Source organism: Meriones unguiculatus, chromosome 5 (assembly GCF_030254825.1).
Source record: "Meriones unguiculatus strain TT.TT164.6M chromosome 5, Bangor_MerUng_6.1, whole genome shotgun sequence".
NCBI classification, from domain to species: Eukaryota; Metazoa; Chordata; class Mammalia; order Rodentia; family Muridae; genus Meriones; species Meriones unguiculatus.
In genome coordinates, this window is record NC_083353.1 from 89,024,108 (window position 1) to 89,042,822 (window position 18,715).

The following is an 18,715-nucleotide window of genomic DNA, read 5'->3' on the forward strand; positions in this document are numbered from 1 at the left end:
CAAGCACCGGTAACCACAAAGCTATGTTTTCCCTCTGGTCTAGATTCTGTACGGTGGAAGCCTCACTGCCTCAGTCCACCAAAAAGGACAGGGATCCAAAGCTATCCTTGTGTTGTAATGCCTATTTGTTATTTCTTCATCAAGGAAGGTCGCACAGCAGTTTTTCAAAATGGACGTGGGGATGGTGGAAGGAAGGGCCCCTTGTGGGGAAGGAGAGCGGATACTGCCCTCTAGGGGTTGAAGGTCACCCTGCACACAAAGCCGGGATGCCTCAGCAAGCTCAGAGGCAGGAACTTGGTCTTGGTCGGCACTGCTGCCTTCCTTATGTAACTGTGGTCTATCTCCCCCTTTGTCTCCTGGCTATCTGAGCTGGGGGAAAAGATAGTAGCCTTCACTGACGCTGTCCCTTTCAGCTTTGCCTCTTTCTGTCCAGTTTACCACGGTCTCAAGGCTGACGTGGCACTGGGGATGGAAAATGCAACTCAGCCAGTGCCCTGGGAGGGATCCGACTTGGTGGTTTCATGGGGGTGGACAGAAAGGGAGGGCTGAGGGTGGGAAAAAAACCTTCCAAAAATATTTACCAGACAAAGAACTAGGGTTGTGACCAAGACTTTCCGAGGAGACACCCTTGGACACAAACATATTTCCAAGCCTGCTCCCCGGAAAGGTGGAAATGGCCAAGACCTACCTTCTCCCAGAAAAGACCGACTCATACTTCTGAAAATAAACACAGGCACAGCCGGGAGACACCTTCTCCAGCTGGTTGCAATTCTGACGTTGGGTGTTGTCTGTTATGTGTAGGTAAGTCGGGGGATACAAGGGTCTCAGGAAGACTGTTAAGGTTTGTCTTCTGTGATCCAAGATTGTAGCAGCAGGGAGCCCACAAATCTGAAGCTAGATAAGGAAGATGGGGGCCCAAGTCCTCAAAGGAAATCACTCATACTGTCTCACCTGTTTGTTTGTTTGTTTGTTTGTTTTGGTGTGTGTGTGTGTGTGTGTGTGTGTTTGCAGTGTACATGTTTGTGGTGTATTCACACATGTGTAGGCAGAGGCCAGAGGAGAACAGTGGGTGTCTTGAGTTACAGCTCTGCCTTACTTCCTGTGGCAGGGTTTGTCTTTGAATCTGAAGTTCGGCTGGCAATCAGCCAGCCCAAGAAATCCTCTTTCCTCTTCCTCAGGTAGTGCTATACGCATGTGGCCAGGCCGTTTTTTTTTTTTTTCACATGGGTCCTGGGGATTAGAACTCTGGTCCTCAGGATTGCACAGCAAGCTCCCTTACCGAGTGAGCCCTCCCCCCAGCCCCTTTTTTTTTCTTGATAGAGTTTCATATATGGCCCGGGCTGGCCTAGAGTTTGTGGTACACGTCTTTCCCTTCCAGGTGCAGGGAGGATAGGCATTGGGCATCATGCCCAGATCTTTTTGTTTTCTTTGTGAGGCAAGTTAGGGCGTCAGGACAAAGCACTGCACATAGGGGTTCTGCCCTCCACACACTCTGGCCCCTTTCTTCCAGCACAGGCGCTGATGCTCTAAATCCCGCTCCCCCTCCGTGGACCGTCCCCCGAGTAGCCTCGGGTGCAGAGCCATCTGTGTGCCTCTCGGGGTTCACCTGCGATCTTGTCCTTTGCTCACCCCTTAATCCACGGTCAGGATGGTGTCTTCACACCCCGCGAGAGCACAGTGTTACGCTTTTGCTTCATGTGACGCTTGCCCGCACTGCCGCCTCCTTCCTCCTCTGTGGACTCTGCGCGTCCGGCTGGGTTCGGTGAGCTCACTCCGGTGCGGTGCAAAGCTTCTCTCTTTCATGTGTGCCTGTGCCCTGGACTCGGCACTCTTGCTTAAAATGCTGGCGGGGCAGAATGCCAGCACTGTCTCCTGGGTCCCCCGTGTGGCATCTGCCACGGAAGAACTATCGTACTGTGCAGGTTGTAGGTGTGAAACGTGACCGAGAGGTCAAATGCTGCTGTCAGATCACACAGCTGCGGGGCCCCGTGGCATTTCCCCCGACCTCATTCTTGGCCCTCACCTGGGACCTCTTTCCTTCCTGCTCTCTGCACTCTAGGCCACAGTGGCTTTCCCTACCTTTCTTACGTGGGAAACTAAGTCATGCATGCTGGCACATACCTATAACCCAACCCCAGCACTGAGGCAGAGGCAGGAGAACCAGGAGTTCAAGGCCAGCCTGGGCTAATTGAGGCCCTGTTGCAAACAAACAAACATCACATTAAAACAAAACACGAAAGTCAAACTGGGTCCCATCTTTGGACAAGTTGGCTTTCGTTGGCAGAGCTGCTTCTTGGTGTTTAATGCGTACTGTCCCCTGGACATCACTGTGGCCCACTCTGTCTAACACCGCCCCCACCCCCACCTTTCCTTTACATGGCCTCTCATCTGATCTCTGTGCCCACTTAGAGTCTCTGGTATTTTCTCATCATCTCTCTGTCGGATGCCCAGAATCTAGAATACCATCCGGTACCTTGTGACCACTCAGGAAACGTTTGTTAAGCAAATACATTATTCTTGTCTTCGGGCCTTTAGCTTCAACTTAATACTGTCTCCTTCTAAATGATAGCGCTCATGGCAATTACGGCTCATAGCCTATCATTCCCTTATTAATGTATTTACAGCCATAGGTCTTATATGCTTTCATTCACAAACACACATTTTTGCCTACATGTGTGTGGCAGTTTTATCACCAATTCATGTGAGCTGCTTGTGGCTTTCTGGCTAGTACCTGTGGAAAATGGACACACGTAGTTCCCTATTTTATCCAGCAGAGGGCAGATGATCAAGTGCCTGTCTTCCAGCTATTGCGTGAACATATTTGGGTGACTCAGAGTAAAAGGGGTGATGCCCACTGCCTTTCCCAGCCAGGTTTGGGTGAATCACCTTCAGTAAACATTCTGAGTCTGCTCTAAGTTTTTTTTGGGTTTTGTACCTCTCTAAACATCTGGGTTTTAGCAGCTTGAGGTGACTGCTTTGTTTAGATTTCCTTGGAGACCCTGGGCTAAAAATCATTACAGGAACAAGGTGTTAAAAACAAATTAACTCCTTCTTGATGTGATTTTCCACCTGGTTTCCCTGGACAACTGAAAAACCACTTAAACAGAGAGCTGTGGAAAGAACGCCGTGGTTGGCCAGTGCATTTTGTGTCTGGAACACATTTTCTTGGATGTTAGTATTTAAGAAACTCTTTGAAAAATATCTTCAGAAAAGGGAAGATTCCGCTCATAACATATCAGACCACATATAATATAGACGAAATAGCTTTATATAAAACACACTGAAAGGGACACACACATACATTCCAACATGTTAACATAAAGCATGGGAATAAATGAAAAAAACAAAACAAAACAAACAACAAACAAAAAACTACTAGGGCAACATGAAAGAAACTTAGATTATAGGTAAAAATTAATTCCACATTTAGCTGTGTGTGTGTATGTGTATATATATATATATAGCTATATTTTTAAGGATAGTCACAAATTGGGCTTTAAACTTTCTAACCATCAGCACCGAAACATTAGTTTCACGATACACATGAGCAACAACTTAGTGTTTCCATCACTGAGAGATGAAGGGAATTGAGGAGTGTTACCACACATTCAAAAAGACAAATAACATGGACTACAAACCTATTAACACACATTTGGAGCGGTTTGTTGCTCTTGCTTTCTCTTTCACGATCCTGGTTCCCAGTCCCGGCTTGCCTGGAGATTATTATGCAGACCAGGTGGCCTAGAACTTAGAACTCGCACCCATCATCTTGGCCCTGCTTCCTAAGTGACGAGATAAGCAGCATTTGCTACCATACCTGGTGGTATTTGCAAGACTTTTAAATGCTCCGTATTCCTTTTTGTTCCTTTACAACATTTGTAGGAATTTTTTTTTTTATACCAAGAAATGTATATCTAAACCGGATACAAATATTTTTCTCCTTTGTTGCCAACAAAGAGAATCAGCGAGTACATAGTTCAGGCAAAAGGCAAGGACGTGAAAACCCAGAACACTCACGTGTCATCTATAAACGTTATTCCAAAGTATTCCTTCTCTTTCAGGTTGAAATGTGAGGCCACGAGGTCCAGCAGCTCTCTTGATAAAAGCTTGGGCTGTCAAAACAGAAATCTGATTAGTGCCGATTTGCTTGCTCACCTCTCCCGTTGCTATCACCTTATTCCGCTCTAAACCATGGAAAGCAGCTTTTGCTTGCTTGTGTGATCTTTAAACACCATTCTTCATGCCGTTGTCACCGCTACCTTCTGAACATCCAGCTACAGAAGGAACGATCTATGACCTGTGGGGATACTATGGGCCTGACGGGAGGTGTGGTTTGGAATTGGACAGAATGTCCAACTGATGACCGATGTTGGCTTTGCAGAGACTGAGGAAGCAGGGGCATCACTGGTTGGCAGCCTAAATGGCTCCCTTCTGAACCCTGAGCCTAACAGTCAGGGCTACATGGTGATGGTCTGAAGGCTGGGTGCTTGCAGTTGGAGGAGATGAAATGGGGAGAGAGAGACAAGGAAAGGAATCCAGGAAGAAAAGGAGGAGAAAGACAACAAGAGAAAAGGGTTAGGGAAGGAGAGAGAGAGAGCAGGGGGAGGAGAGAAGCAGGCAGAGATCTGGATTAAAAGTTAGTGAAACTACCGTAGTATTCCTCTAATTCATTTTAAAGACTTATTCATTTCATTTTATGTGTCAGTGTTTTGTTTTGTTTTTTTCTTCATGTATGTTTGTATACTGCGTGCATGCCTGGTGCCTGTATAGCTCAGAACTGGAGGTATGGATGACTGTGAGCCATCATGTGGGTGCTGGGACTCGAACCTGGATCTTATGCAAGAGCAGCAAGCACTGTGAGCCACTCAGCCGTCTCTCCAGCTCCTGCCCTATTTGTTTTAATTGCAGTGTGGGTGCAGTGGCTGAGGACAAGTCTCAATGAGAAAGCAAAGTAGGTTTGGTCTGGAAGAGGTGTCTAGGCTAGTCGTAGGTGTAGCCTGTCCATAGAACTCTAACTATTAAAGAAAAAAAAAAAAGAAAAAGACTTTGGGTCCAGGGTGTTGGGCAAATAGAAAGAAAATCACCAACAAGTGAAATAGAAAGAAATCCATGCAGTGTTAAGTGTTTTACAAAGAGCTTCCACTCACATATTTTAAGTAGCTCGACTCAACCAGGATTCTGTCAGGAAGACTAAGCCACAATAAGGCATGTACAGACCAAGTTTGCTGAGGTCAAAGCCACATCTTCCCCCTCAGTCACTCTAACGTGCTGGGTTCCAGGCACACCTAGGTGAGCAGCCGGGACACAGGCCACCACACTCACAGGAGGTCAGGGAGGGACTACCCCGAGCATCCGACACCTACCTGAACCAGCAGCTCCAGTCTCCTGTCATCCAGCAGGTGGACCTGGCAGTGCCTGCCCTCTGTCATCTGTAGGAACAACAAACATATAGCAAGAGATGTGTCAGAACCTGCCTGGTAGCAAGCCCCACGCTCACTTTACTTATACAGGCAGCACGCTCCAGTAAGCTCAGAGGCCGGCTTACTACAGACTTGCAGGTGTGGCCAATATGCAGCCTGCAGGCTGCAGGAGGCCAGGGACAGCTGTGAAAGTGGCCCAGCACAGAGTCACACTTACTTAAGACATTATGAGCTGCATTTTTTTTTTTTTTTAATAACCTGACCTACAGTTTTTGAATGTGAACTCTGGAGATGACAATGCTGTGTCACAATGTCAAAAGGTTGAATATGCCTGCGAACACTCACATGGATTTAAAGTAAGAAAGAAGACGAAAAGCAAAGACTACTTAACGTATACAGGGAACAACAAAAACCTATGCCCGTATTAGCAGCCCAAATTCACACAGGACACGAGATCAACAAAGCATATGTTTCCTTGAGTCATGGCGACATTTCACAAACCAAAACACCTTTCATCATGGCTGTGCTCTGGTGGATGTGATACTTACATAACTCAAGGAGTAAAGCCTGAGACTGAAGTTCAAATACAAAGGTCTCAACTTTTGAACTCTTTGCTCTTTTTTTTTTTTTTTAATAGATTACCATTTATAGCTAGCAGTTAAGGTGCACAGTTGACAGTCTGACATATCAATTTTCACTATGGAATTTTTTTTTTTTAATTGAAAATTGCAGTGCTGGGAAATACTGGTTTTAAAACGAAGACCCTTCCCTTGAAAAACTCACACTCCAAACCACCCCATCACCGATGTCACCGCCCTGTCCATTTGAGGGGCATCCTGAAGGCCACCTTCATGCTCACTTCTGACTGTACATTTACAAATATACATTTTTTTTTCAGACGGGGTCTTGCTATATAGTCCTGGCTGGCTCCAAGCTTGAAACCTCCTGGCCTAAGCATGCTAGGCAGTGGGATTAGAGATGAAAGCCACTGTTCCAGGCTTATCCTTTCCCACTTTGTGTGGTGCTGAGATTGAGCTCAGAGCCTCCACATGTTAGGCGAATGTTCTACCAATGAGCAACGGTCCTGGCACCCAGCTTATACTTTTATACTATATGTCTTTCATTAATATTGTTATCTTAGCCAAGCTTATCCAAATGAAGCACTCACTATTTGTGTGTGTGTGTGTGTGTGTGTGTAACCACCCATCCATGTAACATGTATGTGTGTCTGTGTATACACGCTTACATATACTTCCGATTCAAGGGTGGTTAAGCCGTACTCACAGCTTTGCTTTCCTGTGTTTTTTCACTCTGGTATTTCTGGGAAATTTTCCCTGCAGGGCTTTATTTTTCATACATGTTCTGTGGCGTGTGACCATGCATTGCCATACAATACTGAGTCTCCTTCCGAGAGAAACCCAGGCTGTCTCCAGCATTGTTCTGATAGGCACATCTCATTGAAGTCTGCGCATCTATTTTTGCCCATGAGTGTAGTATTGTTGGGTGACTTTTGAAGAGCTTGGACAATGCTCTCTTCCTTTCAGGTACCGTACAAAGCTCAGACATTTGCAAACCAATTAAAAAGAAACACTTGAGTTGGGTGTGACGGGGCACACCCATAATCCTAGCACTTGGGAAGAGGAGGCAGGAGAATCAGGAGTTCAAGATCAGTCCCGGCTACAGAGTGACCTCAAGGCCATCCTGGCGCGTACTTAAAAAACCTTGAAGTGATTGAACAAGTTCATAAAAGTTAAGGAAAGTGTGTTTGGTGACACATGCTTGTGGTTCTAGCTACCCCTAGGTATGGAAGCAGATCACTAGGCTGCAGGCATATACAAGCATATTTGTGAGACCCTATCTCAAAAACATGATGGACTCCATTACTGATCACCAGCTGCATACATGCCTCACTCTACGTGTTTTTATATATGTTATCTCTGAGCTGTAATGGTGCATTCTGGGGTTCCTGTTATCCATATTCAATACATGAGGCGATAGAGGCTCAGGGAGGGGATAAGTAGCCTGTTTTCAATGCAAAAAATAAAATAATCTCTGCGTTCACAAGTTTTCATTTAAGTCTTGTTTTTCACATCTGTGAACTAGCTTAGCAACTCAGACCATGGGGTGATAAACACATGGCCCAAAGAAACTGTGGAACTGTTGATAAGAGGGACGTGGAAAAGCTTTGCTTAGTTCATGGCCACAGATTACATTCCTAACTAAGCAACGCCAAGGTCAAATACACACTACACGGATAGCGATGGCATTTCTGGTCACCGAGCTGAACAATGCATATGCAGCATGTGGTGACTCAGAGGTGGGAATGCTTGCCTAGCACGCCTGAAGCCCTGGCCTTGCTAAACAGTACCACACACCCTGGGTATGGTGGCACATGCCTGTGATCTCAGCACCAGCGAGACAGCAGCAGGAGAATCGGCAGTTCAAGGTCCTCCTTAATTCCTTTGAGTTTGAGACAAGCCTGGGATACAGGAGGACCTCAGAGCAACATCCTCGTTTTATAGGCTAGGAAACTGACACTCAAACTTTAGGGTAATTTATTCAAAATTACCTGGGTCAGTAAAAAAAACAAATCAAAACGTAAATGAGGCGACTGGGCATAGCTCCGTGGCTGAGCACTTTGGCTACCTGTGCAAGGCCCCGAGCGATGAATGTTTGTAATGTTAACAATATTCAGGAGGCCGAAGCAGGGGCATTACAAGGAGTTCAAGGCCAGCCTGGGCTACATATCGAACTTGAGACTTTGTATCAAAAAACAAATTACACTAAACTAAAGACACAACTTAACACAACAAAATAAAATCCCAGCAACAAATAAAAATGGAGGGGACAAAACAACAACAATAACAACAAAACCCCAACAACCCATCATTCATTTTCTAGTTATTCATATTGCAGGGTATTGTAAAGAAATGTGCTGGTTTAAATAATTTTACTTTTGTACCCATAAAAACTAACTTTGTATGTCTCCTACAGAAAGTAAAACAATCCTTGAAAACACACACACACACAGCTTTAAGTCCATTAGGAAAATACAATAACTCATATAATATTTCAAGTTATTAGGTTGCCTCATAATCCAAATACATCTATTTTTCTCTTTTAAATGTGTATCCACTGGCATATACCTATAATCCCAGCACTCAGGAGGCAGAGGCAGGTGGATCTCTGTGAGTCTGAAGCCAGCCTCATAGAGTTCTAGGACAGCCAGGACTATGTAGAAAGACCCTGCCTCAAACAAAAAATCCCTACCCAAACAAAAAGATCCATTCACCTATGCCAATTTGTTTTTGGCTCTTCCTCCAGCCAAATGAAATTCCTTTTCTCAACACATAATTTTATTCTAGGTTTGTTGTTGTTGTTTGTTTGTTTGTTGTTTGTATTATTATTATGAGACAGGGTCTCCAGTGGTTCAGCTGGCTTCTGGTTCCTATGTAGCATGTAGCAAAGGAGTTTGGGATGATTCTTCCTGCCTCCAACTCCCAAGACCTGGATTACTATTGACTATTAAACAATGTTGAGGGTTTTGTCATTTTGATTCGACAAACTGTGCAGTAACATAAAACTTGATCTCAGCTGATTGAACAGTTTATGGTCACCTGTCCAAAACTGGGGCAATCAGAACTTCAGTCCACTGAATCTAGAATTGGATCTGAAACCTTGGCTGCTGTGAGATTCCTGCTGTCTGTGGAGAAAATCCTGCAGGAAGAATTAAAACGACAAGATGCTGAAGGAGGCACAAGAAATCAGGTGGGCTGAGGGAGAAAGCTTCCAGACAGTTTTCATGATTCTCTTGGTCTGTGTGAACTCGTGTCTTTGCATTCCAGAAAGTTCCCGAGAGTCTTGGAATGATCCACTGTTAACGGTTCTCTGTTTAGCTGACTTGCATTGAATTCTACTTCTTCAAATAAGACACACAGGCTGTGTGGGGGATGGGTAGGATGGGTGCGTCTTTGAAGGATCCGCCCGGTTCTGCATCCGATTTTACCGTCCCTAAAATTACAGGATCAGCTGTGCCCGGCTCTTTCCAGAGGTTCTGGGGAACCTCAGCTGAGTCCTCACATGTGCTAGGCAAGCCATTACCAAGTGAGCCTTCTTTCCAGTTTGTACACCGCAGGTTTCAGCAATTAACCAAAGCAAATTGTTTGCAAAGGCCACACTCCAAAAAGATGGCCCACGCCATCTGCTTGTCATCTTAGATGTGCCACAGAGAGGAAATAGCCCTCAGACTGACTGACATGGGGAGAGGAGAGTAGCAGACACTTCCCTGCATGGTGTGGTAAGAGATGATGAGGGCCAGCGGAGGAGGGCAGAGGGTATTTGCCTAAACTCTGAACATCCTGTTCAATATTCCCCGAATCCTTTCCTCTGCAGGATGGTGCTTCAATGGGGAGGTCATAGGGCTGATTTGATTGCCAGTAGGAACAGAAGGGCCTGCCCTTGTCACTTACTTGCACTGGAGGCTGAAAAGTGAGAGATGCATTTTGTTCATTAAAACAATGCCTATGAATAGATTGTAGCTGACAACTTCTGAAATGGAGAGGCCATGAAATACAAATTTCAAGGGAGAGCCTCTTTGACAAGGGAAAGGTTTGGGAACGTGGGGTTTAGTTTCCTCCACGGCAGTATTTGGCAACACAGGACAGAACAGATCCATTGCTGGATGTGGGGTGTGGTTTCTGGTTCACCCCAAGTGGATGACCTGCAGGGAGTCATGTCAGGTGAGCAAACCTTGATCCAGTAAAGTTACACGGTACCAGAACAGATACAGTAGTACCGACGGAGGGCCTGCTGAGCTCAGGGAAATCGCCCACAGGGATCGACCTGGATCATGAATGCAGACAGGTCAGCAAATGTCTGTTAGTGATGCACACTACTGCAGAAGTCTATGACGGTGTTTCCAGGCCCCGTTAGATCACAAGGACTCTGACACAATGAAATGGAGCAATCCTTTGACGATTTCATGTGACGGTATTGCTGGGAGGTGCTAAAAGGCAGGAGGCAGCGTCCTTGGAGCAAGGAGGTCACTCAAGTATTCTTGGAAACTGCATCTTGTCTTGTCTCCTTCCTGTATGTGCCCTTTGCTCTGACGCCCCGACCGCCACTGCGATGAGGTGAAGAAATTCTGCAGCTTAGTCACCCACTGCCATAATGCTCCCTCCAAAGGCACGAGCCGCAGCAAACACGGTGGGCTTTAACCCTCCAGACAACCCCTCACAGACATGTCCACGGACCAACCTGACAAAGACTGTTATTCAACAGGGACTTTGTCTCACGGATGTTTCTAGGTTATGTCAAGTTGGCAGTTAACGCTAGGACATGTCCAATTTTTTTAAAAAACTGATAAACAGGTAAAGTTTTGTTTGTTTGTTTCAATAATCTACTCATACTCATTTTAGAGAAGTTCAATGGCGGGGTAAATTAACGAGCCAGTTAAAAAGCACATGACAGGAAAATTGTGCAGAGCGGACAGACTAAAATAAAGGAAGAGAAAGGACCATGGGTTCCTGCATGCCTTTGGAGCATCCGCATGACCAGGACACTTTAATAGCAAGTCTAACAGCACTGCACCCTGGGTACTCCAGGTGTCACCACACAGTCAACCCTGGGATCCCTGAAGCAGGTACTCTTTTCACTCCAACATCACGAGGGAAATGGAAGTAAAGCCCCACAACCCATGAGACTCATAAGCAATGGAACTCATAAGCTCTTAGCCACACAGCAATGCCCACAGATGGTCCTGCATACAGCACACAGTGACAAACATGGGAAAGCCATCCCGTGAGGACCATTCCAAAAAGATCACACGAGCAGGTAGAGCTGGAAAGACTGTACTATAGAGCAGGTGTGGAAACCCATCATTTCCAGATAAACATACTTCCACGGGAAGCGCTCAGAACTATGGAATTTATAAATAGAAGAGGGAGGGCATCTATGAACGGCCACTTGTTTGAGACGGGGGAAGAATAAAGTCAGATTCACCCAAAGCTACAAAGTCACTAATGCTAGACTTGGGAATGAGACTCTGAACTCTGCCTCCTGAAACAGAACATAACTGAGGTATTTGAAGTTACTCAGCTTAAAAAAAAAAAAAAGCCATATAATTAAAATGAGCATTATCTCAACAGATCACTTAACACACGCACACAAACACACACACACACACACACACACACACACATACAATGTAACAACAACAACAACAAAACCCCAAGCCAGGTATGTCTCATTTATTTTAAAGCATGTCTCAAAAATGCTTAATTTTCTAATTTCAACCACGGCTCTGTTTAAGAAACACATGTGTGGAATTTGTGATTCCTTAATGATTTGTCTAAATCCAGAATCACTTTTGAGCCCCTCAGAGTAAGTAGTTTCAGAATCCACCTCCAGCAGAGCGGTCAATGCTAGCTAACAGTAACAACTTCTCAAGTACAAACACACAATACAATGTATTCAAATGGGATCTCTTTGGAGACCCTTGTGCAGCACCCACCAGAAGAGTCACATCCCCCTCCCCCACCTCTTCCCACCCATCCACAGGTATCTGGACGTTAGAATGGTGCATGCTGGGTTAGAACTCCCACCTCAGACTGTGTTTGCTTCCCAGCTGATAAGAGCGGGTCTTCGGCCTGCAAGTGCTGGTAGCTGGTGGAGATGCTTTGTCTAGTGTGGCAGTTGTCATGCGGGGAAGGTCTACAGGGAAGTGAGAAATCTGCTACAGGCTTGACCTCTCCATCCAGCTGCCAGATGTGGCAGGTTCTGGTTTATAAGGGAACACTCACCACCTGGCCCCAGCCCCAGCCTTTCTACCCGACTCAGGAGATGCCAGAGGAGAGCCAGGTGAACCAAAAGACAATCCTACACAGGCTACGTAGAATATCTGGGGTCAGGCTAAAAAGCAAACAGGAAATAACCATGAAAAAAAAAAAAAGAGCAAACTCCTAGCTGCCTCTGGTTTTGTTTTAGCTGATGTTTGGAGCACAAAAGCACTTGGTGAGGAAGTGGCAAGCTTCTTGTTTCCCCTCCTTCTTCTTGTTCCCTACCGGCTTTTCCCGAGACTCAGCAGAAGAGACCTTGCCTCATAAAGATGACTTTGGGTGGTGTGAGCCAGCCGAGGTCTAAACTGCTATCTGGATGGGTGCAAAGTCAGCATTCTGACCATGTCCTCTGCCCCCGTGCAGCTGGGCAGTGGTCCTATGGAGGTGAGGACATGGCCACGGGAGGGACACCTTCTACATGCAGATTGGACCTCTCTGCCCTCCTACTCAGCGATGTCTAATCTCTCCCCACACACCACACCTGGGAACTAACTACTCGCCTGCGATGACAAGAACGGGCCTAAAATGGTTAATCTTGTCGACAGGCTTTACTTCACAATCCTCAAGGCATGCCCGTGAGGGAGCCTCCATGAGTCAATTGATGATGGGAGACCTGTCTTAAATGTTGGTGGCAACAGCCCATGGGCTGAGGTCCTGGACTAACTAGGAGGATGTGGGCTGAACACCAGCCTTCCTCTCCCTACCCCTCTCCTCTTATTTCTGACTATGGATGCAATGTTCTTGCTGCCATGACTGCCGGCTATGATGGATTGAACTGTGAGCCAAAATAAATCCTTCCTTCCATCAGCTGCATTTGTCAGATATTTTGTCACAGTGACAAGAAGAGAAACTAACCCCAGGCTCATCCCTTTTACTTTCACCTGCCTCGCGTCTCACATCTGCCTCAGCACAGCCACACTGGCCTTCTTTTCTTCCTTCAAATCAAACCTTGGCCCTCCTTTGGGGCTTCACAGATACTGCCCCCTCTGCCTGGAATGCCCTGCCCCTATTTCAACCCATCCACAGGTCCCTTCACCTCCTTCAGATCTGAGCTGAGATGCCTGTCACCTTCTCAGGGGTGACCTCCCTGTTTCAGCTAAGGTGGAGCCTCCTCTACTCCACCATGCCGTGCTGCATCCCTAAGACCTACAGTTTCTCACTCAGCTCTTGTTTGCTTGTCTTCTGCCACAGGAGGGGAGACCTTGACTGCGTTGTCCTCAGTACTCTCCCAGGGCTTCCATGTGAAAAACAGGGTCTCCAAAAATCAGAGTGAAGGCTGGGAGTAAAACACTTCTGAGCAAGTCTTGAAGATCTGAATTACGACCCCCAGAAGAACACACATCTGTAATCCTAGCGTTGCTATGGAGTGGTGGAAGGTAGAGACGGAAGAATTCCTGGTAGCTCACTGGCCAGTTAGCCTGGCATAAGAAGTAGTGAACCAAAGATGCTTTGGAACCAAATGGAAGGCAAGGACAGATACCTAAGGTTCTCCCTTAACCTCCACAGGAGGGTCATGGCACCTGTGCACGTCTTCCTAGTGAATTAATCGAATCTAGATGCGGAAACACATCCATAAACATCTACACCAGTGGCTGTCAACCTCCCTGATGCTGTGACCTTTTAATACAGTTCCTCATGTCCTGGTGACCCCCAACCATACAATTGCTTTTGTTGCTACTTCATAACTGCAATTATGCTACCATTGTGAGTCTTAATGTAAGTATCTGTTTTCCGATGGTCTTAGGGTCAACTCTGGTTTGATCCCCAGGTTGAGAACTGCTGATTTACCCTGACAGAGTATGGTCTAAAGAGAGGCTGTTCCCAAGCAATCCCAAACCATGGCCCAGAAAACCCGACACACCGGGAAACAAGTTTTCCATCCAGAGAGCAAGGTGAGCTATTAAATTCATCAGATGAGAGTCTCTGGAGCTGGGGGAAGGGGCGGCGGGGATCTAGGCCAGTCTTACTTTGAGACCTATTGAGTGGACTGAGTTTTATATTTCACCCGGATGATGTCAACCCCAGCGGAACAGGGCCCTTTTATATCGTCCCTGGGTGGTGACTGAACATGAGCTATTGACACTCTCATCCCGAGAACAGCCTGCACTGACACAGATGTCTCCAGAAAGTCAGCTGTGATTTCCCCTTTCAGTACTCTCAAGACAGAGCCTGCCTTCCCAGCATGCAACTGCACTTTCTATTAAGTGCCGACTTAGAGGCACACAACTTGTGCGCTCTTCTGCTGCATGCTGCTGACGAGCCCAAGAAGTGGGAAACATCACTACTCTGACTGTACAGAGTGCAGTCCCGGAGTGGCTGGGCATGTTGCTACAGTGTGGGGTGGGAATCGCAGGCCCCTGGCAGGCCCCCTGGGAGTAGGAATGGTAAAAGAGACAGAGGGTGAGGAAGAATGGCAGGCAGCAAAGAAGTAAAAGGAGAAAAATGGCTAGGTGAGGAGGAATGAGGAAAATATGTGGGAATTCAGTTTGCTGAAGATGAGGCTGAATGCTGAGCGTGGGGATGTATGTCTGTAATCCCAGCCACTCAGGAGTCTGAGGCAGAAGGACGGAGAGCACAAGGGACAGCTTTGGCTGAATCAGACATCTTCATCAGAACAAATAAAAGAGGAAGGGAGGAAACTGGGCCACCGAATCACTGTCCTAAGGACACGTAACAAGAAGAAATGGCCAGGCTGGGTACCCCCGGAAATCACTGCCTGTGTTTACTAGGTAGGTTTTCCTTCTCAGCCCAGATGGAATGCATACCATCTCGGTGAGTGGTGTCCCTGGCTCTGCTGTGCTTCCGTGGCTCAGGATGATACGTATCAGCTGGGCCTGAGTCCACATTAACCAGGCCTGTGATCATATCAGGTGCACAATTCCATTCAAGCCTTCGGGGCGTCTGTCCATCATGTGCTCACACACCTGCTCAAGCGACAGCCTTTGGAGAAAGGTGCCACTGTCAGCTCACGTGGGGACCATCAGAGGCAACCCCAAGGGTGCTGCTCATCAAGCTCGCCCTAGCGTTCTCAGCCTCAATACCATGGCCCTGTGCAGCTGCAGGCTTTTTGGTGTCCTCTGGGATGTGGAGCCAAGGACCAGGAGTAAGTGGACGCTTGCCACTGCTATGACCCTAAATACATCTCCACACATTGCTAAATGTCTGCTCCCGGACAGAATTGCTCCTTTGGAGAAAATGTGCTTTAGAGACAAGGAGAGAAGCTATTAACGATTAAACCAGGACGTAGTTTTCAGTTCATGGAAAGGGCTTAAGGTTCAGCAGGTGAAAGGGATTGTTGGCAAGTCCGATGCCCGAGTTTGATCCCTGGAAACCCACAAAGTGGAATGAGAGAGGAGACCTAAGTTATCCTTTGACCTCCATAGATGTGCCCTGGCATCTACACACAACTACCTACCAACCTACCTATCCAAACAGACAAACAGATGCAAAAAAGGCACGGGTGAGGACTTGAGATAAAGCTGGCCATTGAATTGAGCTCAAGGCTCCGCTAGAGCTCAATTTCTCTTTACCCAGGAGGTGCATGAAATGAGGCTATGGAAGGAGAGAATGTTTCCTTGTTCATTGTTGTTGAGGAGTGGCCACCAGCAGGGCCTGAAAGGCTAGCCTCTTTTCTGGGCATTAGCATTCAATTTTAAGTTCTTTCTGTGGAGGAAGTCCACGAGGCAGGCTTGGATTCTGGATTCTGGATTTGGTGCACAGCTGTTTTTTTGTTTTTGTTGTTGTTGTTGTTTTGTTTTTGTTTTTAGCACCAGTTCCTTGGGGGGCAGGGTAGGCCCTGGAAAGGGCATTTTCACAAGAGTAATTAATCCCTTCAAAACAGTAGCCTGATATTATAAGGCTGGCTGAAAAGAAAAGAAGAAAAAACATCACTCCTGGAGTTGAGGGCCACCAAGAGAGCAGCCTGGTACCACATCCCAACAGTGAAGTAAGTGGTGGAGGCCACAGCCTTGGCTGGAAGCTATTGGGCTAGCTACCCTGAGTACCTGGTTAAGAACCAATTGGCAGAAACAGCAAGAAAGACCCAGCTTCAGCAATTCTTATGCATTGTCCTCTGACCTCCATACATACCCCTCTACTCACACACACATATCACACACTCACAGCTGTTGTCTGAGGCAGGACCCCATTCTGCAGCTCAGGCTGGCCTGGAGTTGGTTCCTTCTGCAGCTCAGAATGGCTTTCATGGTGTGTGCCGCCATGCCTGGTTTCTTGTAATTCTTTGTTGTTCTCTCGGGGTGCTGCTCGTGCGAAGCACACACTCCATCCATAGACTTCCAGCCTTCCCTGTTGAACTGTTTTTCTCTGTACTCAAGCCAGTGGAGGCTAAAGCCTATCTCGAACAAGGGGTAACCATTACCAAGTGGAAGACACCAACCAGCTCAGCACAGCGAGTCCCATGGCCAGTAGACGTGCCTCGTGACTCGGTAACTATTCTGCTAACCTTAAATGCTTAAGTGGCTTATTTCCGCCCTCCCCCACCTGTTTCTTTTGAAATATTAAGATGTTCAAACAGTCATATTCAAGTTGAAAATCAAACCATTAGTCAAACCCTGGAGAGGGCAACAATCTAATATCTGGGATTAATTCCTTTCTTATTTCCCTGTCACAATCGATAAACTAATTCAAAAGCACTGTTTAGGGATGGGGGCATAGCTCTGAGTAAGTATGAGACACCCAGATTAATCACCAGTACTACACACAAACACACCATTTACAGCAGCCCCTGTGCCTGAAGTCAGGGGAAGCTGTTGTTAATCTCTCAGTTTTTGTATGGTTATGGCCAGACTGTTCAGGACTTTCTTAATTCTCTCCCTCTCTCTCCTCTCTCCTTCTTTCTCTGTCTCTCTCTCACACACAGTTTATATGCAGATAGATTATTTATGTCAAGTGTGTTTATTTACCTACTTAACATGTATTTAATGTTTCTATTTATTCTCTGAGAATGTCATACAATATATTTTGAATATGTTCTTTCCTCTCTCCCTATTCCTCTCAGGTCCTCCCTCAGAAAATGTTTTCAAACTGGAGTATTTGTTGTGCATGACACTGGCTCCCATAAGGTCATTTTCATAAAAGTATATGAGGTGCTTTGAGCACATTTCCCCCTTATTTCTTCCCCTACCCAACCCCTCACTCCCATTAGTTCACTCAGGTCCTAGACTGTTCCAGTTTCTCTTTTGGGTCATATTAACACATATGACTTTATGCCATGTTTCTTTTTATGTGTGTATGTTCGCTTACACACTGCTGTGTATGCATGCATGCATGTGGGTTCATATGCCCATGTGTGCATGTGTAGGGAGGACAGAGGATAAGCTTGAACACAGCTCCTCAGGTGCTGTCCATCTTGGTTTTTGGAGACAGATCTCTCACTGTCCAGGGGTTTCCAGATTAGGCTAGGCTGTCTGGCCAGCAAGTCCTGAGTTTCCATCCATCCCTGTCTCCCTAGCATGGGGATTACAAGTATGGGTTGCCATGCATGTTTGTTTGTTTGTTTTGTTTTGTTTGAGACAGGGTCCTTCTGTGTAGCTCAAGCTCACTATGTAGACCAGGTTGGTCTTGAACTCACAGAGATCTACCTGTCTCTGCTCCCTGAGTGTGGGATTAGAGTTATGTTCTACCATGCTTAGCTTCAGAATGGCTTTTTTTTTTCATTATTATTAAAGTGTTGTGAAGATCAAACTCAGTCTTGAGTCACCTCCCTAGCTCCACCTACCTCATGTATGCTTGCATGCATTTTGTCTACTGTGCTCTCACAGTGCCCATGAAATAACCAGTTTCATTTTCTCTTTTGCAGTTAGAAAGCAGGACCCCTAAGCGTCTGAGAATAACCCCCTGAGGCCCCAACAGGTAATAAGGAACAGAGCCAATTTAATAAGGAGCTCACCAGATGACAAGGAAAAAGGCTGGGGCTGTAACTCCATCCATGGAGGGGAAGTGACCATCACACTCCCTGGAAATGGTTTGGAGGTGCTTCTGCAGCTTGTACCTCCCAGCCGGTGGCCAGAGAAGACTGTCAAGAGGTCATGGCCACAAAGCAACCCAGGTTATTTCTGCAGTTCCTCCTTTTTGAAAACCAGTGGTTAGGCTGTATTTTTGGACATTGTGGTATAGTATCAATGAGTCTCTCGCTCTCTCCCTCTCTCTCTCTTTCTCCCTTTCTCTCCCTCTCCCTCTCCCTCTCCCTCTCCCTCTCCCTCTCCCTCTCCCTCTCCCTCTCCCTCTCCCTCTCCCTCTCCCTCTCTCTCTCTCTCTCTCTCTCTCTCTCTCTCTCTCTCTCTCACACACACACACACACAAAGTGAAGGAAGGAGGGGTGCTGGAGAGAAGGCTCAGCAGTTAAGAGTACTGTCTGCTCTTCCAGAGGTCCTGAGTTCAATTCCCTGCAACCACAGGGTGGCTCACAGCCATCTATAATAGGCTCTGATGCTCTCTTTC

The 18,715-nt window shown here is 46.5% G+C and overlaps 1 protein-coding gene across 5 annotated transcripts in view; it reads right to left on the reverse strand.

Moving 5' to 3' along the window:
- Positions 1-18,715, reverse strand: part of Frmd4b (FERM domain containing 4B) — a 315,055-nt gene that overhangs the window by 119,096 nt on the left and 177,244 nt on the right. For 4 of the 5 annotated variants that reach the window (XM_021642357.2, XM_060383832.1, XM_060383834.1 and 1 more), the window contains 2 exons: positions 5,364-5,429; positions 4,018-4,112 (listed from right to left, as the gene is read on the reverse strand). In XM_021642357.2, coding sequence (XP_021498032.1) covers positions 4,018-4,112; positions 5,364-5,429 — 161 coding nt within the window. Of the gene's footprint in view, positions 1-4,017; positions 4,113-5,363; positions 5,430-12,022; positions 12,176-18,715 lie in introns of those variants that run through there. The other variant, XM_060383835.1, reaches the window with a different exon arrangement.